At 52.8% G+C, this 23667-nt stretch overlaps 1 protein-coding gene across 14 annotated transcripts in view; it reads left to right on the forward strand.

Annotated features, from left to right (window-relative positions):
- ANK1 (ankyrin 1) overlaps positions 1-23667 on the forward strand; it is a 207446-nt gene that overhangs the window by 135955 nt on the left and 47824 nt on the right. For all 14 annotated transcript variants that reach the window (XM_045070942.1, XM_045070943.1, XM_045070947.1 and 11 more), the window contains exons 3-18: positions 1579-1677; positions 5465-5563; positions 6103-6201; positions 7161-7346; positions 8351-8449; positions 8914-9012; positions 9313-9411; positions 11468-11665; positions 13021-13119; positions 13546-13644; positions 14145-14243; positions 15305-15502; positions 16039-16137; positions 16565-16663; positions 20668-20865; positions 23077-23175. In XM_045070942.1, coding sequence (XP_044926877.1) covers positions 1579-1677; positions 5465-5563; positions 6103-6201; positions 7161-7346; positions 8351-8449; positions 8914-9012; positions 9313-9411; positions 11468-11665; positions 13021-13119; positions 13546-13644; positions 14145-14243; positions 15305-15502; positions 16039-16137; positions 16565-16663; positions 20668-20865; positions 23077-23175 — 1968 coding nt within the window. The remainder of the gene's footprint in view (positions 1-1578; positions 1678-5464; positions 5564-6102; positions 6202-7160; positions 7347-8350; positions 8450-8913; positions 9013-9312; positions 9412-11467; positions 11666-13020; positions 13120-13545; positions 13645-14144; positions 14244-15304; positions 15503-16038; positions 16138-16564; positions 16664-20667; positions 20866-23076; positions 23176-23667) is intronic.

A 23667-nucleotide genomic window follows, 5' to 3' on the forward strand; every position in this document is an offset into this window, starting at 1 on the left:
ATCTGATAAGCCCGTTCACACCAGGGTGTGAATAATTCACACCGCTTTGGACACTGCCTTTAATGGTGTGCACAGTCTGCAAGAGCACAAATCATCTCACAGTAATTTCTAGGCGTTTGCATATGTTGCGTGAGAGGGCCCTCCCATCGCCCCCCTCCCCCACCCCACACCCCCTACCACGCTGGCTGTGCTGACGTGCAAGAATTTGGCCCACTGCACTCTGCATGTTGGGGGTGCGGGGGACCGACTGAATGGAAATGAGGGGTAGTTCCCTTTGGAGCCCACCTCCTCTTTTCTCTGCCACGCCAGGATCGTCTTCAAGGCCCCAGTGTAAAGAGAGTTTTAGAGGTGGGGGTCCAGGGCAAGGAATAAAATCTCTCAGCGTGAGCATTCGTGGGTCAGGAGTGCCGAGACCCAAAGGGAGGGGGGGATTTCAGGGGCCCGTGGTGGCTGAGGCTGCAGGAGCCACACCCTCAGGAGCCAAGCCCCTCCCGCTGTGGTGGCGAGGGTCTTTTCCATTGGCCAGAGCCTGCAGTGGCTGCGGGGCATCCCCTGTAAGCAAAGGGCTAGAACGGCGGCGTTGACTGAAGCAGGAGAAGGAATGGGAGAAGAGGGGGGTGGCTGGTGAGCAAGGAGGAGGAAGAAGACACAACAGCGGGGCACGGGGGGTGCTGATTGACTGACATCATCTTCCGTATGGAACCAAGATCTGCTGGTCACTAGAAGCGAAATGAGTTCTGTCATATTGTCGGAATTATGTGCGGCCCTAAGTTGCCCTCAACGAAGTCCGCTTTTGCCAGGAAGTTCCCAGGCATCTTAAGTGCAAGGATCAGAAGACGGGACATACGAGCGAGCCAGTAAACCCTTCTCTCAAACCTCGCCATGTGCAGCTGGAACTTTCTGTGGTCAGGGAGAGTTCTGCTCCTGTGGACCGCCCATTGGGCATGGACAGTGTTGGTTCTCCCCACCCCGTACCCCACAACTGAACTGTCAGACAAGCTTTGACCACATTTGAAAGGTCCAGGTGGCCAAGGGGCCATTTTAAAACGGATTCGTCTGTCGAAGAAATCAAATAGCTGGTGGTTGGTGGTATTTAATTCTTCAAAGAGCTTATTTCAGATTTTTTTTTTTTTTGTCATTGCTGTTACTAAATATACACTTATCTCTGCAAGTGTTTAGATACACTGGTGTTGCCCCTTTGCTTTTACTGGTTGGTGCCATGAAAATTAACCAGGGGTTTGAAGCTACTGCCATGAAGCACTTCCATGAAGTGGTTGCCAAAAGCGTGGCCAAGATCGGAATTTCAAGGTCACCCACTGCCTTAGTGAGAGCTTCCCCACACTTAAGATGGAGATGAATCCAGGGAGAGGTGGTCTTGCTATCACCCTGCGTTCCTGTTATCTGGGGCTTCTGCAAAAAAGAGCTTGGAGAGGCTGGACCAGCACCACTCAGGGTCCCTCCCATTCTTCCCTTCCGGCGTCACACATCTCTTCACAGGGAAGTGGTCTTATCTTAGCCACTGGAACAGCAGAATGCGTAGTCTGCTAACCACTCTTCCTGCCTCTCTGCTCTTTACAGAATGGGCTGAACGGCTTGCACCTGGCCTCTAAAGAAGGCCATGTGAAGATGGTGGTTGAACTTCTGCACAAAGAAATCATTCTAGAAACGACAACCAAGGTACGTCTCTTAGGGAGCGGGGAGCTTTTCGTTGATATTCAAGTGTGGGGGGGATCCCTCCTGTCTTATCCCAAACTTGAGAGAAATCCAAGAGTGCTTCTGAATCTCTCTTGTCCTTCCCTATTACTTCCTAGTTCTAGGCATCCCTGAAATTACCTGAAAAGCACAGGACCCTATTTCCACAAGGAGTCAGTGGGCTTTTGCTTTCTCCTCCTTGCCAGAGTATGCACCTAGAAATAGAATTCTTTTGGTGACTTTCTGTGTTCTTGGGGTCTCTGACTCCTATAGGGGCTAAGAACCCTGGAAGCCCCACAGTCAGGTGCCTGGGGTCCAGATCCCAGAAGAACTATTTCATGCTCTGTGACTTTGGGTAGGTTACCTAGTGAGACATCTCAATTCCCTCATCTGTAAAATGGGGGTAATAATACTTGGTTTCAGGATTCAGATGACAAACAAACAGGCATCCGCAAATACTGGTGGCTGTGTTGCTACTGAGGCTGGAAGAAGAGGGCCAGACCCTCACAGTTATCCTTCTCCAGCATTCTACTTGGTCAGCTCCACACTTATTTCCTCCCCTGACGGATGACCCTGAACAGCATTCTCTTTTCCTATCAGGGGGCACTGAGCAAGGGGGGGAGTCACAGCCCCCACACCGACATACTCCTCCCCCTAGCTCCAGTGATGTAAGCCCAGAAACGACAGTCACGAAATCATGCAGCTCCAGGTTGCAAAATGGGTTTTATTTCTTACATCCATCCATCCCGTTTGCATAGTGAGCAAGACACCGCCGCCAATACTTCAAAACAAAACGACACACAAAAACCGCCTTTCTCTGCTGACTCGAGTACTGCTTCCTTTTCTCGCCCTTCCCGCTTACTTCCCACGGTTTTCCTCTTGGCTTTGTCCTGCTGGCCTCTTTCTTTCCATCTGCTGTTCCGTACCCATGGCGGTCTCACGCCTAGCCTCAATCTCCGCTCCGGGCGGCGAGCGTGTTTGCCGCCTCTCGAGCGGAGAGCCAGAAGAATGATAGGTGACCACAGATAGAGTGGTTATGAAGTGCATTACCAAAATATTAGGAAGGTGCAGTCATCCCTGGCGGTAAAATTCGGTGATTTTCACGTCGTGTCATGTCATGTAATTTTCATGCGATCTCGCCGGTGAAATAGACAAGAGTTGTTCTTTCTCTATGTCTGTGCGGCACTTTTTTTTTTTCCCCCAACAAGTACCAGTTGTTTCCACCCTTCTGTGGACGAAGGGGATGCAGTTAGTCTTCCTTCTGGCGCTCCCACGGACCTGGCCGCCAGCAGTGCGCCATCTGCAGGCTCCTCTTCCCTGGCGCGGCCCCAGAGCCACGTGAACAGGGCGCTTCGGCGGTTTTCCCTCTTGCCGAATTTCCCCCTCTGATTGTTATTTTGCAAGCAAACGCTTGGTGTGTCTTTGTTATTTATAGACATTTTGTAAGCCAGCGTGGTTTCTGAATGCCACACAGAGGGAGGAAAAAAGGTGAGGCAGAAACCGTGGGCTGAGCAAGAGTCATAGCAGATTGGGGAATTCTAATGGGTCTCGCAAGCATGAGAAAGATTAAAAAAAGACAAGAGTAAAAAAGCCAAAACCAATATAGTTTCCTAAACTGTGCTTAGAAATTTTAAAAGCACAAAACAAAAGCATCCTGGTGCCATCCTCCCGTCTCTGCCTCGAGGGGCCTGTGCTCAGCCTCTCAGCAGGTGGAGAGGGAGAAATCCCCCATCTCCCTGCTTGAGTGTGCCCGGCACCTGTCCCAGCCCCATCCCTTCCAGGAGCTCCAGGACACCCAGCCAGGGGACAGAGTGGGTCTTTGTGGATCACATGTAGCTAAGAAAAAATTTTTTTTTCTTCTTGGAGGGTATGTCCCTGCATGCAGGGGGAGGGGTGGAGAAAACAGAGGCCCCACCTCCTTGTCCTTAGACCCTCACCCTAGGCCAGGGGCCCTCGTGCACCGCACACTGTGTGCGTCTGTGTGTGGGTGGGTGGGTCTGTTTTCCCACTGTCTCCTCTTTGCTCTTACCCACCACCCGTGCTGCCCTCAGCCCAGATCCGGAAGGTGGCATGAGCCAGGTTTCCATGTGGGCCAGCTGCCCCACTCCACCCCCCCTGGCATGTATTTCTATGAGGAGAGCTCTGATGTCGTGTGATTTCAGGCAGAGAGGGGCAGATGGAAAGCAACATCTTGACATTGTTGCTTCTGGAGGGCAAGCAGCCCGAGTGTCTGTCATCTCGATACTCGCCCGCCTGGACCGGCGCCTGACACACATGTGTTCAGTGTGTAGCGGAGGCATGAATGGCACAGCACACGTTCTTCTAAATGGGGAGACTTGGAGATCGGAGTCCTGATTTCTAGAGAAGTTTCTGGTGCCAACAGCCATGTCCCACTTGGTACAGTGAGAGAGTTGGCCTCCAGACGTACGCTCTTCAGACTTCTATGAAAAGTGATTTATCAGCATCCATACCTTCATTTCTGGCACTTTATTCTTTGACAGATGTTTGAGGAAGAACGCTTTGGTTTATCCAATAGAATTTAAGGAGAAATCAAAAAGACCAACCCTGGGAGGCAACGAGCAGGGCCGTCTTGCCTGATTCAGGCCACAGTTTAGAAACAAAGACCTGAGCTCCCTCAGACCCCTGGTGCCCTCAGTGGGGCTACCTCTCCCACCTGCGGGTGCGGAGGGCAGCGGTGGCTGTGTGGGGTGGGGGTGGTGGGGCACAGAACTTGGCGCCTGCACCGCTCTGTTCCGCCCAGGTGAGGCCACTCTTCTTCTCCCAGTGACAGATGGCCCCGGTGCATGGACTGAGTCTGAAGTCCCTACTTGCCAGGGCTTGAGTTGCCTGCTGAACTACAAAAAGATGAGTTTGTTGGAGATCTCTGCTCCTTACGTAGCAGAGGGACAAGTGGGCCCAGATAGGTTCCATTTTCTTCCGCCTGCCCTGTGGACAGAAGCTGTCGGGGGGAGGCTCCTGTCCTGCCTGCCTCTCACGGAACTGGGGTGCCCGTAGGGGTCACGTAGGTGAGTCAGAGAATGTGCCCGTGTTCCCGTCCCTGGACATCCGGGAGGCAGGAGGGAGATGGGCAGAAAGCAGCCTGCCGGACCTGACCCCGTCTAGCAATTGTCAGAGACCCAGAATGGATCCAGACAAGAAACTCTGAGTGCTCTAGTCCCCCCTCAGAACCTGCCCCCAGCCCTGTTGCGTGTTTCTGCTCTTCCCTCTCTTCGCCTCTCATCCCTCTGTCCCCCTTGGCCCAGCTCCGGGGAAAGGGCGCCGAGCCTGCGGCCTCTGCCGGCCTCCTTCCCCAGAGCTCCGGACCCGGCGGGGGCTCCGCGCGGTCCTGCCGAGTCACAGCTTGTGAGGAGCTGGAAGTCCACGGAGGGCCGGCTCGTCTGGCAAACCTTTCAATGTGTGTCCTGAGGAACGTCGACTGTCCGTCAGCTGATGACAGAACGCTGCGTCTGCGGGCGGCGGATTAGGTGTTGGGAAGTGGTTTCTTTGTTCTTCAGCGTGACATTTTCTGTGTGGAGAACAGGAAGGCTTTTCCTCCCTGGGCTTTCAGTACTATTTCAAGGTGTATGACGGGTCAGGCACACTCATGGGTGTCATCTACCCGTTTTGTCTCATCAAGAAAACCCACTGTCCTCCACCCCGACGCACAGCCTTATTAGTGTACCCTTAATGGTGACTTTACCTTTGACTGTCACAGCACCATTGACAGCCTGGTGGGAAACCTGCTCTGCTTCCTCTCCTCCATGTGTTTCAGAAAGGGAACACAGCTCTGCATATCGCCGCCCTCGCTGGTCAGGATGAGGTGGTCCGGGAGCTGGTCAACTATGGCGCCAATGTCAACGCCCAGTCACAGGTAATGGTCCTCTGGGGCCCCGGGCCAGAGGGCGCTGGCCTTCTTCTCCACCTGCATTTCGGTTACACTGTGAGCACATGGTCTAGATTAATCGGCAGCGCGTGTTTGCATGCTTCTACTATAAGTGTGTTCTAAGAATGAGGTGGTTGATCGTTGTGGACCCCCATCTCTGTTCAGTTAAACCAAACGATATATCTAGCTCTGGCATGCTTGGGGAGAGAAAGCATGTTTAGAGGTGGGTAGGATACGGGGACTTCAGAGGAAAGGAGTGAAAATAGACGCTGTGTGTCTGGTGGCAAGAGGCTGATTTCCATGGAGTGTCGCCCCCACCTGGTGGCCTTTTGTAATAATCCCAGTAAACCATTTCGAAGCATCAGTTAGTTTTTCCACCCGGAGATGTTGGCGGGAACATGGCCCCATGGGCTAGGTGAAAATAGGGTGAAGAGAGAGCTGTTCTCAGGTTGAGAGGACTCTGCTCTGGGTTTAGCATCTCTCATTTTTGTGGGTGAATGTTAATGACTTTTACTCTTGGTCTACAGAAAGGCTTTACACCCCTGTACATGGCAGCACAAGAGAATCACTTGGAAGTGGTTAAGTTTTTACTGGAAAATGGAGCTAATCAGAATGTAGCCACAGAAGTAAGTACCTTGGGCAAACGTACTTCCTGCTGGACGCCCCCCGCCCAGGGTGCAGGACACCTTTGGGGGTGTGCATCCCTGGGACATGGCTTGAAAGAACTCCTGTGTCACGATCGGTGTGGGCTGTCATTGTGTGCTCTCCCCCTTCTGCTTACTGCACTAATCCTGGGCGCTGCTGGGCATTCCGAGGGAGGAAGAGACAGAGTCATGGGTCTTGAGGAATGCCCAGACACATACCAGAGAAATGACATCAGACTCAGGCTTGTCCTTCCCACACTAAGCACCACTGAAGGCTGGACGTTAATGAGAAAGGATCCGGCCACAGACCATGAGTCACTTCAGCTCTGGTCCTGAGTTTTGTCATTGATGAAGGGATGAAATTGAGCTAGATGGAGCCCAAGCCTCTCTTGACGACTGACATTGTCACACTCAACAGTCACGTGACTTTCTGCTCATTCTTCTTCACCAGCCATGGGGTCCTATGCTCCTCGGCACACAACCAAGGAGATTGATCAGGGTAGCTCACGATCCAGTCAGTCCTCAGTGCCTGGCGTAGTTTCTAGCATTTGCTAGGTGTTACTAACCCTCGTACGATGAAGAAAGGAATGAGCCTCCGCCATGTTGAAGGGTGACAGAGAGGATAGGCAGGGAAACAGAGGGCAGTAAAAAGCCCTCAGAGCACTCAGACTGGGAACAAGTTATAAAGGAAAACGAATGGCTCTGGGCTCTGGGAGATTGCGGAGGAAGAAAGTGCGTCCAAGAAAGGCTTTTGGGAGGAGGTAACATTGAAACGGAGCTTGACAGATGAAGAGGGCTCTGAATGGTAAGAGAGGCATTTCAGGCTGAGGTCCGTCCCAAGCAAGAGCCCTGAGGCAGGAAAGCGTGTGTTCTGCCTGGAGGACAGTGAGTGGGCGGGTGCTGTCAGAGCACATGGAGCTTTCCTCCTTTCCTGTGGCCAGGACGGCTTCACGCCTCTCGCGGTGGCTCTGCAGCAGGGCCATGAGAACGTGGTGGCCCACCTCATCAACTACGGCACGAAGGGGAAAGTGCGCCTACCCGCCCTACACATCGCGGCGCGCAACGATGACACACGGACGGCTGCGGTCCTGCTGCAGAATGACCCCAACCCAGACGTGCTTTCCAAGGTGAGGGCGGCTCAGCCCTGGGCTGCAGAGCCGCAAGGGTCACCCCTGGCCGTGCCCCGAGAATGCCCCATCACTGGGGACGGACCTAGCCCAGCACACGGAGCACCACCAGCCCCCACCCTTGGCACCTTCGGGTTCCCGCTAGTGACCTGGAGGGGCCCCCATGGGCAGACCCACTTTAAACTCCCAGTGAACACCCAGGAAGAGGTGCTCGGTGTGGAGCAGGAAAGGTTCGCGTCGCTCCCAGTCACCCGGAAAAGTATCCGGGGCAGGCTGGAGTGAAACTGGCCAGAGTGGAACTTTAAGGGCTGGCAGGTGGTGTTCTAGAATTTAACCCCCCCCCTTTTCCTGGTGGATCCCTGGTGGAGGAGGGGAGGTGTCCCTACATGAAGAGATGAGAATGGGGAGGGCTACCTAGGGGCCTAGACCTGCGCTCTCTGATGTTTTGAGGCACGGCTGATCTGTTGTCTGTAAGTTTGGGCTCTAATGGGAATGGATCACCTGAGCTAGTCACATGGTCCCTTCAGCCCCCGGTCGCTGGGTTTTGTCTAGAAGGCTGCTGACTGGATCAGGCATGCTCTCAGGTTTATGGGACAGAATGATGACAATGACCTGCCAACGGGTCAAAAGGGCCACCTTTGGCCAGCCAGCTGAGTCACCACTCCCTTTTAGGGGACTGAAGCCATCTCTAGAGTGAAGATCATGGCCCCCGTAACACTTTTCATTCGTTCATTAACATTTCTTCATAAGTAGCCATTCACGTGAGTGGGCCCTGCTGAGTTTAAGGTAATGCTAGTCCGTGGTTTGTCCACGGGAACTGTAAAACAAAGAACGGGGGGCCCTCCGAGGTGGCACCCAGCCTTGAATATGACTTGCCACGAGGCAAACCTTTCCACCTCTGGCGCTCGGGCCCTGCCGACATTTCCAGAAGCCCTGTCCTTATTCTGAGGTGGAAATGGCAGAGCATGACTTGTGACAAGTTGTCCCTCTCTGTTGTGCCCCAGACGGGATTCACCCCCCTCCACATCGCAGCTCACTACGAGAACCTCAACGTGGCCCAGTTGCTCCTCAACAGGGGTGCCAGCGTCAACTTCACGCCCCAGGTAAGTCTCCCCAGCAGGCCCTGCGCTTGGTCCAGGGCTCTGGGCTTGTCAGCCCCTCACTGTGACACCCCAGGTTTCCTCCTCATGGCGCGAGTGTCCCCAGGTGAGACAGCCCTGGTGTCTCTTAAGCTCCTCCTTGGTTTGTGTCTGATCGTCAGCTCGTCAGTTTCCATTGGTCCGTTCTCGAGGAAGGCTGGAGGGCAGGGCTTTTTTCCAGTTTGTTGTGATGACAGGGCTTGGGAGACAGGGCTTGACCAGACTGCGGCGATCGACAAGGATGCCGTCATGTCCTTATAGGTTTTGAGATCATTCCTAGGAGAGAAGCATCCTACCAGTAGGCTGAAAGTACCTTCTTGCATTGCTGCCACCATAGGGCTAGGGGGACATGGGCATGGGGTGCAGAGCCACTGCCCTGGAAAGGAGGACGTCACAGCCTGACTGGTTCCTGTTCCTCCCCCTTCCAGAACGGCATCACGCCACTGCACATCGCCTCCCGCAGGGGGAATGTGATCATGGTGCGGCTCCTGCTGGACCGGGGAGCCCAGATAGAAACAAGGACCAAGGTGGGTGCCAGTGAGCTCCGTGGAAGGCCGGGGGGAGGGAGTTCTGCCTTCCAGAGTCTCCCCAGTTCTGTGATGGCCCACTGGTGACCTCTCTGTGGCCAGCGAATGGTGGCCTCTTGAAACAGCCGTGGCGGGAGCCAAGAGGCAACAGGAGACACAATGGGCTGTATTGGAGCCGAGCTGGTCCTGAAGGAAGCATCCGAGCTTCTTGTGGCTACAGCTGTACTGGAGGCAGTCTTCTGTGCAGTGGCTCTGATAGGTGCCTTCGGGGCTTTCTCTTTTGGACTCTATCTTTTAAAGGATGAATTGACACCTCTCCACTGTGCAGCTCGGAATGGGCACGTGCGAATCTCAGAGATCCTGCTGGACCACGGGGCACCCATCCAAGCCAAAACCAAGGTTCGTGCTTCCCTTCCGTGAGGAGCGTCCTTTTGGCAGGTCTCCAGGTCAGGCCCACCCAGGATCAAACTCCATCTCTAGAAAACAAAGATGCTAATACTACTAACTGAGCCAGTGTGTTGTATACCCCAATGCCTGTCCCACGGGAGACACTCAGTATACCTCTAATCATTAGTCAGATCGGGCATGGCCCTCTTTTTCTCTAAAGGGCTGTACAGTCAATATTTTTAGACTCTGCAAGCCATGATCTCCATTGCAACAATTTACCTCTGCCATTGTAGTAGGAGGGCAGCCATGGATAATGTGCAAACTAGCAGTCCTCTTCCAATAAAACTTTATTTACAAATACAGTCAGCGGGCCATCCTTCCCTGAGCATTGGGAAGTATGGCATGACCTTTGTGTCAGTCTCTGAGTGGCGGCTAATGCTTAGCTTGCTTGGGCTGGGGTAGCAAAGTGCCTCATGCTGGGTGGCTTGAACCACAGCAGCCCATCATCCCACCGTTCTAGAAGCTGGGAATCTGAGAGCAGGGTCAGCAGGCCTGGTACCTTCAGAGGTTGTGAGGGGGAATCTGTTCTTAGCCTCTCTCCTGGTGTCCAGTGGTTGCTGGCCATCTTTGGCACTGCTTTGGCATCACCCTGACCTCTGCCTCCCTGTCCACATGGTGTGGTTTCTGTGTCTGAGTGTGTGTGTCCAGATTTCCCCTTTCTAGGAGGACAGCACTCATATCGTATTCGGGCCCCCATGAAAGACCTCATCGTAACTAACGACATCTGCAGTGACCTGATTTCCAAATAACGTCACGTCCTGAGTACCTGGGGTTAGGACTTGAACATGTGAATTTTGAGATGACACAATTCAACCCGTAACACAGATACTAGCTGCCATGCAGCCTGGTTGTGTGTCTCCCTTGCTGAAAATCTTTTCTTGCTCCCTTTCTGAAAGCTAACATCCCAGTGCCTAAGCTCACAGATTGTCTTGATGCTGCTCCTGCCTCCCCGGAGCCCAGCTCCATGCCCCCATCAGGCGTGGTCCTCCTGCACCTCTAACTGCATAGGTAGAGCTCCTCAAGTTCCTGAAGGATCGCTGCCTCTGTGATCCAGTCCGCACTGCTCCCTTTGCTAAGAGATTCTTCCTTTTCTGTCTTCCTAGAGAAGTCCTTGCTCTGGGCTACCTCCTCCTGAAAGCCTTGCCTCGCCTTCCTCCCTCCTGGAAACTCTAGCCTCCAGTGGACCTCTGTGCTTTGATCTTGCCTTCCCTGCTGTTATAGCACGGAGTGGCAACAATGTATCTGTTTCCACCTCTTTTGCCTGTGGGTGCACAAGCTTCCTTCTGCCAGGGATTGTGTCTGTTTTCTTTTGTTTCTCCAGAGCTTAACCCATACCTGGTGCTCATTAATCACTTAGTAAATATTTGTTGGATTAATGTGTAAAGGATTCAGTGAAGAGTCTCCTTTGTTTTTAATGTTGGTTTTTTTTTTGTTGTTGTTGTTTTAAGAGATTGCTACCTATGGAAGAGTGAAAGTCCTTAATGAAGTTGTTCAAGTGATGTGTGTGTGTGTGTGTGTGTGTGTTAGGAGCACAGAACAGAGGGTTCTAGATCCAAGTTCTATGTTGCGGTCATTCGTTCATTCAAAAGCATATAAATGGAGAGCTTTGTGTGTCTCATGCTCGTATGGGGATTGTGGGGCCTATGAGAGACGGAAGGCACAGTCACTGATCTGAAGAGGCTGCTAAGTATGGAGACACGCACCTGACAAGTTCATTACAGACACAATTCACCAAATCCCTGAGGAGTGTCCGCGTGAGTGGGACAGAAAAAGAAAAACCCACAGAAGTCTCGGGTGGTCAGGGAAGGGTTCCTGGAAGAGGTCGGCCTGGCTGGAGCTGGCTTGGAGGATTTGATGAGGTGGAGAGTGTAATCAGAACCCGGCAGGAGCACCGGGGCCATGTGGAAACATTGCGTAGGGAAGAAGAAGGACGTGACGTTGGAATCATTGCTTTGAATTTCTGTGTTCATTTCCTTTGCTGCTTGCTTGTTTCTCCCTCTTCTCCCAGAACGGCTTATCCCCCATTCACATGGCGGCTCAGGGAGACCACCTTGACTGTGTCCGACTTCTATTGCAATACAACGCAGAGATAGATGACATCACCCTGGACCATCTGACCCCCCTCCACGTGGCAGCCCACTGCGGCCATCACAGAGTAGCCAAGGTCCTTTTGGATAAAGGAGCCAAACCAAATTCCAGAGCCCTGGTGAGTGGGAGGCTACTAGAGAAGGTGTCAGAGAGGCAAAGGCCAAGGGAAGCAGGACCAGAGCTGCATGGCTGAGCCTGGTGGGAAGGGCACGTGTCGGTGACTGGAGGTACCCCCGAGACTAGGGCCTGAAAGGTGGTGGCACCGGCTAGGGCCTGGGGGACATGGCAGCACAGAGGCAGGATGGTAAACTTTCCACTCCCCATTCGGCACCCTGATGACAGACTGAGCTGGGGGGTAAGGGGTTGGGGGGGGGGATCAGGCCCAGGAGACCTCACTAAGAAGCAGTGTCCGTGGTATGTGTGTGGATTGGGGCGCCACTCCCTCTAGGCCAGCCTGGAATTGCAGTACAGTGATCCCTTCTAGGCTGCCTTTTTTATCTACTTTGTTGGCTGAATGACCTGGGCCGAGCTAAGCACCCTTCCCCTGCTCACAGGTGTCAAGTTTTCCTAGCTGGTATAGAAAGGAGTTCCCACCTAAAGCGAGCTCCCTCCTAGCACTGGGAGTCCTCTCCCTCTTGCCCCAGGCCAGGCGTTCCGAGAGCAGGGTCAGGGATCTGGTGGGGCCAGAGCTCTGCACAGACCATGGCCTTGACCGCCATCTCCTCTCTGCCCACTCCCACAGGGCAGACTTCAGAAGACAGGGGAGATTCCAGGTCTTGCAAGGGTGGCTCCTTCATTCAGAAAGCTTTCGCTGAGCTCTTGCCACACGCCAGGGATGGATTCTGGGATAGCGGGGGCATTTCTCAGCCTCAGCGCTCTTGTCATTTTGGGTGTGATATGCCTGGTAGGACGTTTAGCAGCATCCTTGCCCCTCCTCCCCCAGGGTTGATCTCCTTCTCCGCTGGTGATGACAATCAGCAGTGTCTCCAGACATTGCCAGATGTCGTGGGGGGTGGGGGAGGGGTGCGACAAAATCCCCTCCCCCACTTGGGGAACCCCGGCCTGTGGGAGTAAAGCCCTCGGAAAAAACAGACAGAAACAAACAAAACTCCCAGCAGAGCTGCTATCCCGAAATCCACTTTACTAAAAATGATCCATGGTTTCAGGGGAAAGGAAACAGGATTTGCTTCACAAAAAATGCTCTTGATTGCCAGTTTCCCCCAAAGGAAACTGAAAACAGCAGGCCCTTTTTGCGCCTCCAAAAATATGATTAATTAAAAAAAAAAAAAAAAGGATTTATGAACAACTTCTTCAGGAACATGCTTGGTGCAGAAAGTGGGAGCCGCCGGCCTCTCGGGTGACGGGCAGTAGCCGACCATCCAGGCAGGGGCAGCAGGCAGAGGCGGTTTGGGGGCCCCTCGGGCTCGTCTTGTAAGTTCCTGCTTGTCTGTCTCCCTATGTGTGGGGCCACAGAATGGCTTCACCCCCTTACATATCGCCTGCAAGAAGAACCACATCCGTGTCATGGATCTGCTGCTGAAGACGGGGGCCTCCATTGACGCTGTTACTGAGGTAGGAGAACCCCACAGACGGGCAGAGGCTTCCTGCCCGTGGTCTTCCTCCAAGAGCTTTCTGGAGAGTTGTTCTTTTTAGCTATGCGGGACTGCAGGACTGCGTGTGTCCGTGCGTGCGAGTTCAGACTGCTTGAAGGAACACATTGGGTGACCGAGACAAGGGAACGTGTGTCAAGTTTCAGGGAGCTTTCCAAGATCAGATGCATGTTTTTGAGTTGCAAAGCAGACAGAATCACCCTGCAGTGTTTTTTTTTTTTCCCCCTCCAGCCATTACCCTGAAAGCAAACCTATCTCATTGAACTCTCTTTGCTTGGAAAACCATTCTGGAGCCCCTAGAAACAAGAAAGTAGATTCATCTGGCTTTCTCTTCTTTGTAGGAGCAGGAAAGGCTCCTCTATTCTCATTCCTCTCTTGTGTGTTCCAGTCTGGCTTGACCCCTCTCCATGTGGCCTCCTTCATGGGGCACCTGCCCATCGTGAAGAACCTTCTACAGCGGGAAGCATCACCCAATGTCTCCAACGTGGTAAGCCCACAGGGAGAGCTCGGAGGGGAGATGAGCTACTGATCCTGAGATCACCTCTCTGGGGAGAGAGCTAGAATTCTCACAGTAGGAGAGCCTTCAGGTTTGGGGAGAATATGTGTAGGTCTTGAGCCGTTCCCAGTTAAATTTGTCACACTTCTGTCAGTCCTAGGAGTTTTCTTTTAGACAATAATTTGGGAACTTCTGTAAGTGTTTCTGGGAAAGCATTTACAGTATTTAACATTCATCAGCTCTGAGGTTTGCTTTTAAAGTATACCTAGAACACACACGCGTGCAAGCACACACACACACACACACACACACACACACCACACACACCAAGTGTCAGCAAGCTAAAGGCTAAAGTAGCTGCTTGTTGGAACAACTCCACCTCTTGGACGAAAACCCAACAAGTTACCCCACATTGGCACTTTGGAACTCCGTGTGTATCTTTTTGGAAACTCGGCATGGGTTAACATTTCTTTAATTCTGTGGTTTTACAGAAAGTGGAGACCCCGCTGCACATGGCAGCCAGAGCAGGACACACAGAAGTAGCCAAATACTTGCTCCAGAATAAAGCCAAAGTCAATGCCAAGGCCAAGGTGAGTTCTGGAGATGGGAAGGATCCTGGGATATAAGCAATTCGAGGGCAGTGAGGAGAAATCCTTCCGTATTAGAGGCCTGTGGCACAAAGGTTCCTCGCCATGGCCACGGGGGTTATCCTGAATGCTCAGGTTCTGCTTTGCAGGGGTTCTGAGAAGGCCGGGGGTATGTCTGCATCAGAGCTGTCCTGTTCGTTAGGGTAATGAAAGCCCAAAGAGCATGGGCGGCCTGCAGCATTTAGGGCGGCCTGCAGCATTTCATGGCCGTCACAGTCATGGTATAAAAAGAGAAGCAAATTTTGGAGAAAATGTTACCACTGAAAACCAGTCAGGAATTACTTGCTCTAAAAAATGGAAGATGCCCCCTTGTTGGAAAAATATTCTCCAGGGATTGGGCGAGTGAGCAGTGAGAATTGCTACTGAATTTGCAAGGCGATTGGCTTTGACCGAGATTGGGTTTTCTACTCTTCCCGTGACAGAGGCTCTGTTTAGAGTTAGAACCATGGTTTGTGTCTGGGCCGCGCACAGGGCCCTCGGCACAGAGACCTTAGCCTCGAACCCCTTCAGCATCAGGGGAGGAGGAGGAGCAAGGGTGGGAAGAAAACGTCACCTCTCCCCTTTAGCGGTTCAGGCTCCCACGGCCCTGTTCAAGCAGAAAGGCCAGTATCCTCTCCCATGTGACTTGGGACACAGGACGAGTGCCTGTGACACTGTATGAAGCATTTAAATACACTGCCTGCTTGATCCTAACCAGAGCCCTGAGAGGTAGATTACTGTTCCCATTTTACAGATGGAAAGGCTGAGCCTTGAGGCCGTTCAATAGAAATAACCGCCAACTTGTAAGAGTACAAGTTAGCAGAGTAGTTGGGAGGATTAAATGAGAGAGCGTATCTGTTTCTGTAACTCAAACGCCTGATTTGAATCCCAGCTCTTCATCTTCCTAGCTGCGTGACCTTGAGAAAGTCACGTACCCTTTCCGGGCCTCACCCTCCTTCTTTGTAAAGTGACTGGATTAAGAAACCTTAGTATTCCCTGTTCTTTGTTTTCCCTTTGGGTTCCAGGATGACCAGACCCCGCTTTACTGCGCGGCTCGCATTGGTCACGTAAACATGGTGAAGCTTCTGCTAGAAAATAACGCCAATCCCAACCTGGCCACCACTGCCGGGCACACTCCCCTGCACGTCGCAGCCCGGGAGGGCCATGTGGAGACGGCCCTGGCCCTTCTGGAAAAGGAAGCATCCCAGGCATGCATGACCAAGGTACAGCCTCCTTCCTCCGGTGCCCGAGAGCCAACTGGCTAGTCACCGCTGGGCCTGGGGTGTGGGACGGGCGTTCCGGCCTGGTTCTCCTGATGCTGAAAGCAGCTGGGAGGACCAGCACCCCTAGACTGGCCACCATCTGTGAGCCCAGTGGGCTGTCCTTCCCTAGAAAGTTGGTAAAACTGTCATTTCTCATCTACCCAACAAGTCTTCATCCCTTTATCATGGGCCAGCTTTTAGCTCTAGACAAATCAGGTTCCAGAATATGAGAAGGACTCAGCCCTTGGCCTCCACTAGCTCGCAGTGGAGGTGGTTTTACAGGTCATCACTAGCCATGCAGGTGGTAGGTGGGAGAGGAAATCTGCTGATTTCTGGGGCCTTGGCCTCGGGGAGAGATTGGGATGGCCTTTACGTGCTTGGTGTCTCCATGCCGGTGAGGGTGGCATGTCTCCTTTACCACGGGCTCTTGCTCTCTGCGGGGACAGCTTTCTCGCCCCCCCCCCACCCCCGTTCTGACGGCCTGTGTTTCTCCTCAGAAAGGATTTACCCCTCTCCATGTGGCGGCTAAGTATGGGAAGGTTAGAGTGGCCGAGCTGCTGCTGGAGCGGGACGCACATCCCAACGCTGCCGGCAAAGTGAGTTTGAACTTCTCTCCCTCTCTCAGCGCTGAGGCCAGAGCAAAGGGTACACTCCACGGCTTGCGCCTCTTGTGTCCGTCTTCTGAATGGGCAGCCCTCTGGGGGGAAGGGGCCGTGGCAGGACTGTCTTTCTGACAAAGGTCTGGTGCTCTTAGAAAAGCCTGGTGGCCTTCTCTGAGCTGGGGTAGGGGTGCTGCTGCTACCCCCCCCAACCCCTGCAGAACAATGCGGGGGCCCCCAGGTCTGGCAGGGTATGCTCTTGAGTGACTTCAGATAGAGGCTGGGTTTGGAAGGACTTCTAACCAGATCGTATGATGTATAAAAGAATATATACAGAGCCCGAGACGGTGCTGCTGATAACCGAAGGGAACGTGGAAAAGCCAGCTGAGTGAACGCTATTGTCTCTGTGGTCTTGTCCCTGCAGAATGGCTTGACTCCCCTGCACGTGGCCGTCCATCACAACCACCTGGACATCGTCCGGCTGCTGCTTCCCCGGGGCGGCTCCCCGCACAGCCCGGCTTGGGTAAGGCTGGCCCTGGTCCACACGCCGGGGGCTCCAGCCCCAGACCTGCTCCGAGCCTGGGGCCCCTGCAGGGCAGGTCCCCGCAGCTGCCCCCATTGGGAATGGCTGTTCCAGGAGCGGCTGGAGGGCTTTCATGTTTTGCTTGTATTTCTACCTCTGAGATCTCGCCTCCTTCCCACAAATGTTACCTGCAGTAACTGCTGCTATTTGGAGATGGGGAGCGAGGTGGGACATGGGAAACACTTCTCAGCAGCAGGTTACCTCACAGAGGTGGGATTCGTGTGACACAACATTTGGGTTCCCCAAACCACAGCATGTGAGCCGAGCTCTGTCAGCCGAGTCCTGGCAGCTGGCTGTCCAAGGTCAGCGTGTCCAGACACCTCCGGGGCTGGCAGGCCCTGCTGTCAGGTTCGGACTCCATTTGGTGCTGGCAGCACAATGGCCCCAGTCTGAGAAGTAGCCAGGGGGAACCTGCCAGAGCCTTGAAGCAGGGGGGCCTGTTTCAAGTGGGAATAGTCACCCCCAAATGCATTTCCTGTATGAGTTCAGACTTGGAAATCGAGGTGTTTTTGTAACAAGGCACACCCACGTATATATGACCTGGTGGACCTGAGGCTGGTGTGCTCGCCCCTGAAGGACGCTGCCCTGGGGAGCAGGTTCATTGCCTCTCAGGGGAACCAAGTAAAGGGAGTTGACTGGGCTTGCTTATGGAAGATCAGACTTGCAGTGGGTGGGGCGGGGGGGGCTAGTACTAGGTGAAGGGATAAAGCTGGACGTGGGGATCATTTGGGGGGACAGGCTGCCCTGTGTGGGACCAGAGAGTGGGCTGAGTTAGTCTGGGAGGGGTGGGGGCTGATAGCCAGCAGGGGAGGAAGGGGGAGGGGAGAAGGCAGAACTCAGACACTATGATCCCTGCCCTTGCTTGGGGAGCTCCCTACAGGGCAGCCAAGACTCAGAAGACCAGCAGGGAGAGCACACCCCAGCGCTCAGCCTTGTGGCAGGGGGAGCCTGGGGCGGGGGAGGGGGGATGGGGGGGTTGGTGTGTGATGACAGCTGACACGTGCTGACTTCAGTGGGAACACAGCCCAAGTCAGGGGGGAAATCAGCTCGGGCGTTCAGTTTGTCTTCCCTCCTCAGAACGGATGCTCATCTGAATTTTCCAGCATCACTCTGCCGGAGACACAGCGTCTCCCAGACACCTCTGTCTCCTTGGGCTCCTGTCCCCACGGTTGTAGCAAGCCCACGTCACTGTGTAGACAGAGCACGCGGCCCTGCTAAGATGTGGCTTACTCCTGCCTCTAAAAATAAAGAGCCGGACTCCCCGCCTCCGCACTCCCCTCCTTATATAAAAGAAACTGGAGCCAGGTTCATGGTATTTAAAGAGAACCTTCTCCGAGTACAAACCTTGTACAGATGGGGTTTGTTTCCATGGCAAAAAATAGTTTCCCAAGGAGTCTGGCAATTTTGTAGAATTTCACATGCAAATCTCTGTGCACCCAAACCAAACCCTCCCCCTTCTAATTTTGATGCTAATGTTTTAACATTTAGGCAGATTTCTTTCCAGCATGTATGCTTCAGGATGAGCTCATTTCCTTGGGGAAGTAGACCTTTTCAGGGCACACAGCTCTCCCTAACCTCTCTGCCCAGACACCCCTTGTCCTTGTCACCTACAGAAGGTCATTCATTCCCTTTAATCCTGCTTTTTGGGAAGTGCAGAGGGGGTAGTCTCTGTTCTGAGACTGCCAGCTGCTTCTGTATGTCAGTTTTAACCCAGGGTCACCTTGCCAGGACTGGGTGCTGCTTTTGCCAGTGCGGACGCCCACAGCTGCCCAAGGGACCTGGACGGCTGATTATGCTGCCGTGAGGTTCCTGCCACTTGCTCCAGGTCCTCCCTTTGTCAAAACAGGTCTGAATAACCATTGCTTTCGTGCTGTGGATGCTTGCTACAGACTGGGCACCGGCTAGAGCTTCAGCTACCCCTGCCCCCAGTTCCTCCTGTGGACAGCACTGAGAAGCAGGCGTTTGCTGATGCTTCCCTTACAGAGAGAGTGACCTCCTTTTGGGGAGGGCTCCAAATCTCAAGTTCCAGCCAGCCAGCCACACCTCTTTCTTTGCTCTCTGTTGATACAACCCAAACATTATTTTATGGAGTGAACATTAGAAACAAAATGTTGATCTCGTTATGGGAACACAGCTGAAAAAGAATGTATTCTCATTTTTTTTTTAAAAAAAGAACACTCGAATGAGGTTACATAATTATTCAAAGGAAATTATTTTTTTTTATTCAATTTAATTCTTGGGGTAAATTAACAACTTTCCATTTCCCCACGAAATCCACTTTTTGAGTGGCTCTTCCCCTGTCCTCTGATGCTATAAAGCTGAAATGTTTCTATACCATCAGACCCCTTTTTTCCTCTTTCCTATTCCCGATCAGTGATCCTAGAAGAATCAGAAACGTTGGTTTGCACAGTCTGACAGAGGTTGGCGGGGAGGTTCCGTTCTCTGGGGTCATCTGGAGAATGCTGGCCAAGGTGGGGAAACCAGATGTCTTAGGTCATGTGCTCTGGGATTGGCTGGCATGTGTTTTGAAAGTCGTGGGTCCTGCTCAGAGGTCCTCAGGCCTGGCCTCTCTTCTAGGCCTGAATGTTAGCAGCGGCCAAAATGTGGTCCCTGGTTCAGGAGCCTCAGCCTCCCCTGGAAACTTGTGAGAAATGCAGAATTTGGGGCCTCCCTAGATCTTCTGAGTCAGAATCTATGTTTGAGCAAGATCTCAAGTGTGTTGTGTCCACATTGTGGTTTGAGAAGCACTCTTCCCGCCGAAAGAGCCTCAGCTCTGGGATCTGAAGGCCTGCGTGGGTTTCCTGTTGTTCATTTACTAGGTGACATTAAGTAAGGTACTTAACCTCCCCGAGAGTTGACCTCTTTAGCCACAAAATGAGATAATTAACAAAAATGCCTGCTTTACCTGCTGTATGAGGAACCACGTAGGCAAAAGGGCTTTTCAACAGTGATGACCAAAGCAGCTTCATCTGTCTGCAGCAGGACGAGGAGCTTTCCCTGGAATGTAAACCCATGTACTGCTTCCTTCACTGGGAAAGTCTTCCTCCTGGGGCGGGGGGGCGGCTGAATAAACAGTATGTGGTGTCATAGTCATTTACTCTGGGCCAGGCTCCTTCATCTTGTCATGGCCTCGGACGTCTTGTAAACCAGTTCATGGCAAAACCATACACAGGTTTATTACTTTTATATTTTTATTTTGGAAGGCATCTTCACATAGACCATCCTATTTTATCCATCCAACAGCTGCAAGAAAAGAACAAGTCAGATGTCATTATCCGCTTTCAATGCCTTTTAAAAAGACAGAAGGATGTCTGGAGGTCCCTGGCTCTCCAGTCACCCAGCTAGTTAGCACGCAGAAGGAGGGCTGATGCCAGAGTCTCGGGTTCCTTGCTGGGGATACCTGTCCTTAAACCAGCAGCCCCGGCCCACAAGCCCAGGGGGAGCCTGGGGCCTGTTGCACAGGGAGAGAAGAGGGCTCTGATCCTTTTTCTTCCTGAAATGTCTGGGGCAGGGTGCCCGGGTGCGGGGAGGGTGGGGAATGGTTCTTGCAGGCAAGAGCCTTTCATCGACTTGCCCAGACTTCCAGTTCTTCTCTGAGCTGCCTGCTCGAGTCCTAGCTTTTCTGGTAGCGGAGCACAACCTTCAGAGCAGTCTGCCGGAGCTTGAACACAGAAAACAGGGAGTGAGGGGAGGCCCAAGACATTTGCCGGCTGGGGGGGTGGTGTGGATTCCCTGAAAAGGGTCTCTGAATCAAAGGGATTTGGTTGGTTGGTTGGTTGACTTTAACTGCTCTCCTTGGTGACTCCAGCTCTGCTCCGCGGGTGTCCAGCCGGCCAAGAAGCTGGCCTTGCCCTCCCTCCGAGGAGGGGACATTTCAGGCGTGTGCTCATTCTTGTCTGCCCAGCATGCTTGTAACCTGCCTCCCGGTGCTGCTTCTGTTGCAGAATGGCTACACCCCTTTGCACATTGCGGCCAAGCAGAACCAGATGGAGGTGGCCCGCAGTCTGCTGCAGTATGGGGGGTCGGCGAACGCTGAGTCGGTGCAAGGCGTGACCCCCCTCCACCTGGCCGCCCAGGAGGGTCACGCGGAGATGGTGGCTCTGCTACTTTCGAAACAAGCCAATGGCAATCTGGGGAACAAGGTAAACACGGCTTCCCAGATTGACCCTGTCATCTCGGTAATGTCCTCGTAGTCGCTAACCAGATGTTCTCTCTGAATATTGAGCACCTACTGTGTGCTCACGTTCTGAGTTAAGTGGGATGTGTGTGTGTGTGCATAATCCTTTACAACAGGCCTGTGTAGGCTTTATCTCAGTTTTATAAATGAATAAACGGGGCCAGGAGGTTTGCTCACTCCCCAGGTTGCATGACTCCCAGACTACCTGATACTAGAGCCTTTTCAGAGAGATTGATTCAAGGGTCTGCAAAAAGATTACTGTTAAAATCCATAGTACACTTTCCCAGATAGAGGCCAGTGTCTCCCTTCAGGAATATAGTAAGTAATCTGGAACTAAATATTCTTCATTTCTTTTTTGGGGGGTGGGTACTAAATATTCTTTTTCTGTGGGGGAATATTTTTAAGTGCCCACCCGTATGCTAAACTAGCAGTTCCCACCCCAGGGACTGTTGGTGGGGGAGTACGGGTCCTTCCAAGCCTGCGCACAGCATTTTGGGAGAACGGGGCGCACGAGCATTTTCCTAGATGAGCTCGTCCTCGTTTTTCTCAGCTTCTCAAAGGAATGTGAGACCCCAGAAAGACCAAAAATCACTTATTTTTTTAAAAGAATGGTTTTATTGAAATATAATTTATACACAATAAAATTCATCCTTTTGACCTGTCCTGTTCGGTGGTTTTTAACTTATTTCAGAATCAGGCCGTCATCACCACTATCTAGTTCCAGAACACTTTCATCGCCCCACAAAGAAGCCTCATTACCTGTTGGCAGCCACTCCCCATTTCCCCCAAACCCCTCAGTCCCCACCAAATGCTAATCTGCCACCTCTTTGAATTGGCCCATTCTGGACACTGCATATCATGAAACAATACGAGGAGACATTTCTTTAGATGATAAGGGAACGGTTTCAGAAGGCAGGCATTTTAAGGGTAAGCAGATCTGTTAAAACCCTGTAGATCCATCAGCTCTTTCTGCACAGGTTTGGACAGGCCACCCCCCAGAGGGAACTGTCAGGGCGGACCGTGACAATGGATTTCGTGCTTGGTTTCTTGCTTGCGCCATGCCGTTTCACACAGGTTCTGTGAGGAGCCGTGAGGGTGATGGCGATTCCCCACACTGGAGACGCCCTCACTCATCCTCACGCCACCTCACACGTGGCGAATTATCGTGTTATCCTAAGAGTCAGGCAGGGTGCCCAGAGACTTGTGACTGAGGTAGGACTCTTCCCTGCCACCCACCCGGCTGCTCAGGCCTCAGCTGGGGACAGCTCCTGCTCACAGGCCTCCGGGTGGCTGACAGGAACGTGCAGAAGGCCAAGGAGGGTGAGGAGGGCGAGGGGAGTCTCTGGAGAGGGGACGGGTCCTGCCCCTGCCTCTGACTGAAGAATATCATAGCTCTGTTTGCCTCATCGTGAGGGGAGTGTATTGAGCAGGGTGCAGGGGAGAGACATTCTGGTGTGAGTGTGCACGTACCGGGCCTTGTCTCTGGTGCATCTTTATCCTCCTGAGAAAGGTGTGTGAGAACTCCCAAGAATCTGGTGCTGTCAGGGTCGGCAGGATCACCCATTCTGTGACAGCGCGACGTGGGCTGTGAGGGGCTAGTCACATTTAAATGGCACATGGTGCTTTCCAGTGTGTTTTATCTGTGTTTTCTCACAGGGACCTTACAGGTCAGGGATAGCCTCTATTTTCGAGATAAGGAAAGCTGGGTCTGGAGCTCATCTCAAATCAGGGAAGTAGAGAATGTTATAAATGGAAAGTTCCGTAAAGTTTATCTAGTTCAGAGGTCAGCAGATGAGGGCCCATGGGCCAAAACCGGCCCATTACTTGTTGGTATAAATAAAGTTTTATCAGAACATAGCCGTGCCTGCTTTCCTGTTGGCCATAGCTGCTTTCTCGCTATTACTGGTAGAGTTGGGTAGTTGTGAGAGAGACCTAAGCTTAGAATACTGACCATCTGGCCCTCAGCAGAAAACGTTGCTGACCTCTAATTTAGCTAAACCGCCTCATTTTTAAGGATAAGGATATGTGGCCCAGAGCCAGAAGAGCTCCTCCGTCCCAGGTCACACAGCTGTTTGGGGGCCACGGAGCCATGTTGGGGTCCTAGCCTCAGTGCTCTTACATGGTGGCCCGGGATCCTTTACTGAACACAAGGTGATGAACTTCTTTTTCTTTCCAGAGTGGACTCACCCCCCTCCATCTGGTAGCACAAGAAGGCCACGTTCCAGTGGCAGATGTGCTCATCAAACACGGTGTCACAGTGGACGCCACCACCCGGGTAAGGCAGCCAGCTCGTGCCTATGTCCCTGTGGGCTTGCCCTCTCTGACCCCCGCCCCCGTGCATGCTCCTCATCCTGCCTGGCGCCAGCCTCCCTCCCACATCAGGGGTGGCCCGTTCACAGAGCTTTGAGACCCCAAGGGCTCAGCAGCCCATTCTTCTCTGCCACTTCCCAGGGTGGTGGTGGGGGCTGGAGACACCGATCCCAGTGAGCTTATTTTCCGGTGGGGAACTCCGAAGTTTGCTTAGACCTTTGAACCTCTATAGTGAGAAACTAAAAGGAACATTTAATCATGATTCTTTGACCTATCCTACATGAACAGCAGGTCAAAATGTCAGGCTTGCGTGGATTCGCTTGGAAATTCAGCACCTTTTATTCCAGCAGTTAGTTAAATTAGGAGCTCGACTCTGTGTGAACCACTTCTTTGTGTGAGGAGCTCTGTGGGGCAGCTGAGGATAACAGAAAGCACAACACACAGTGGGGGGTGGGGA

Source organism: Mustela putorius, unplaced genomic scaffold (assembly GCF_011764305.1).
Source record: "Mustela putorius furo isolate JIRA1106 unplaced genomic scaffold, ASM1176430v1.1 tig00003976_pilon_pilon_pilon, whole genome shotgun sequence".
NCBI lineage: Eukaryota > Metazoa > Chordata > Mammalia > Carnivora > Mustelidae > Mustela > Mustela putorius.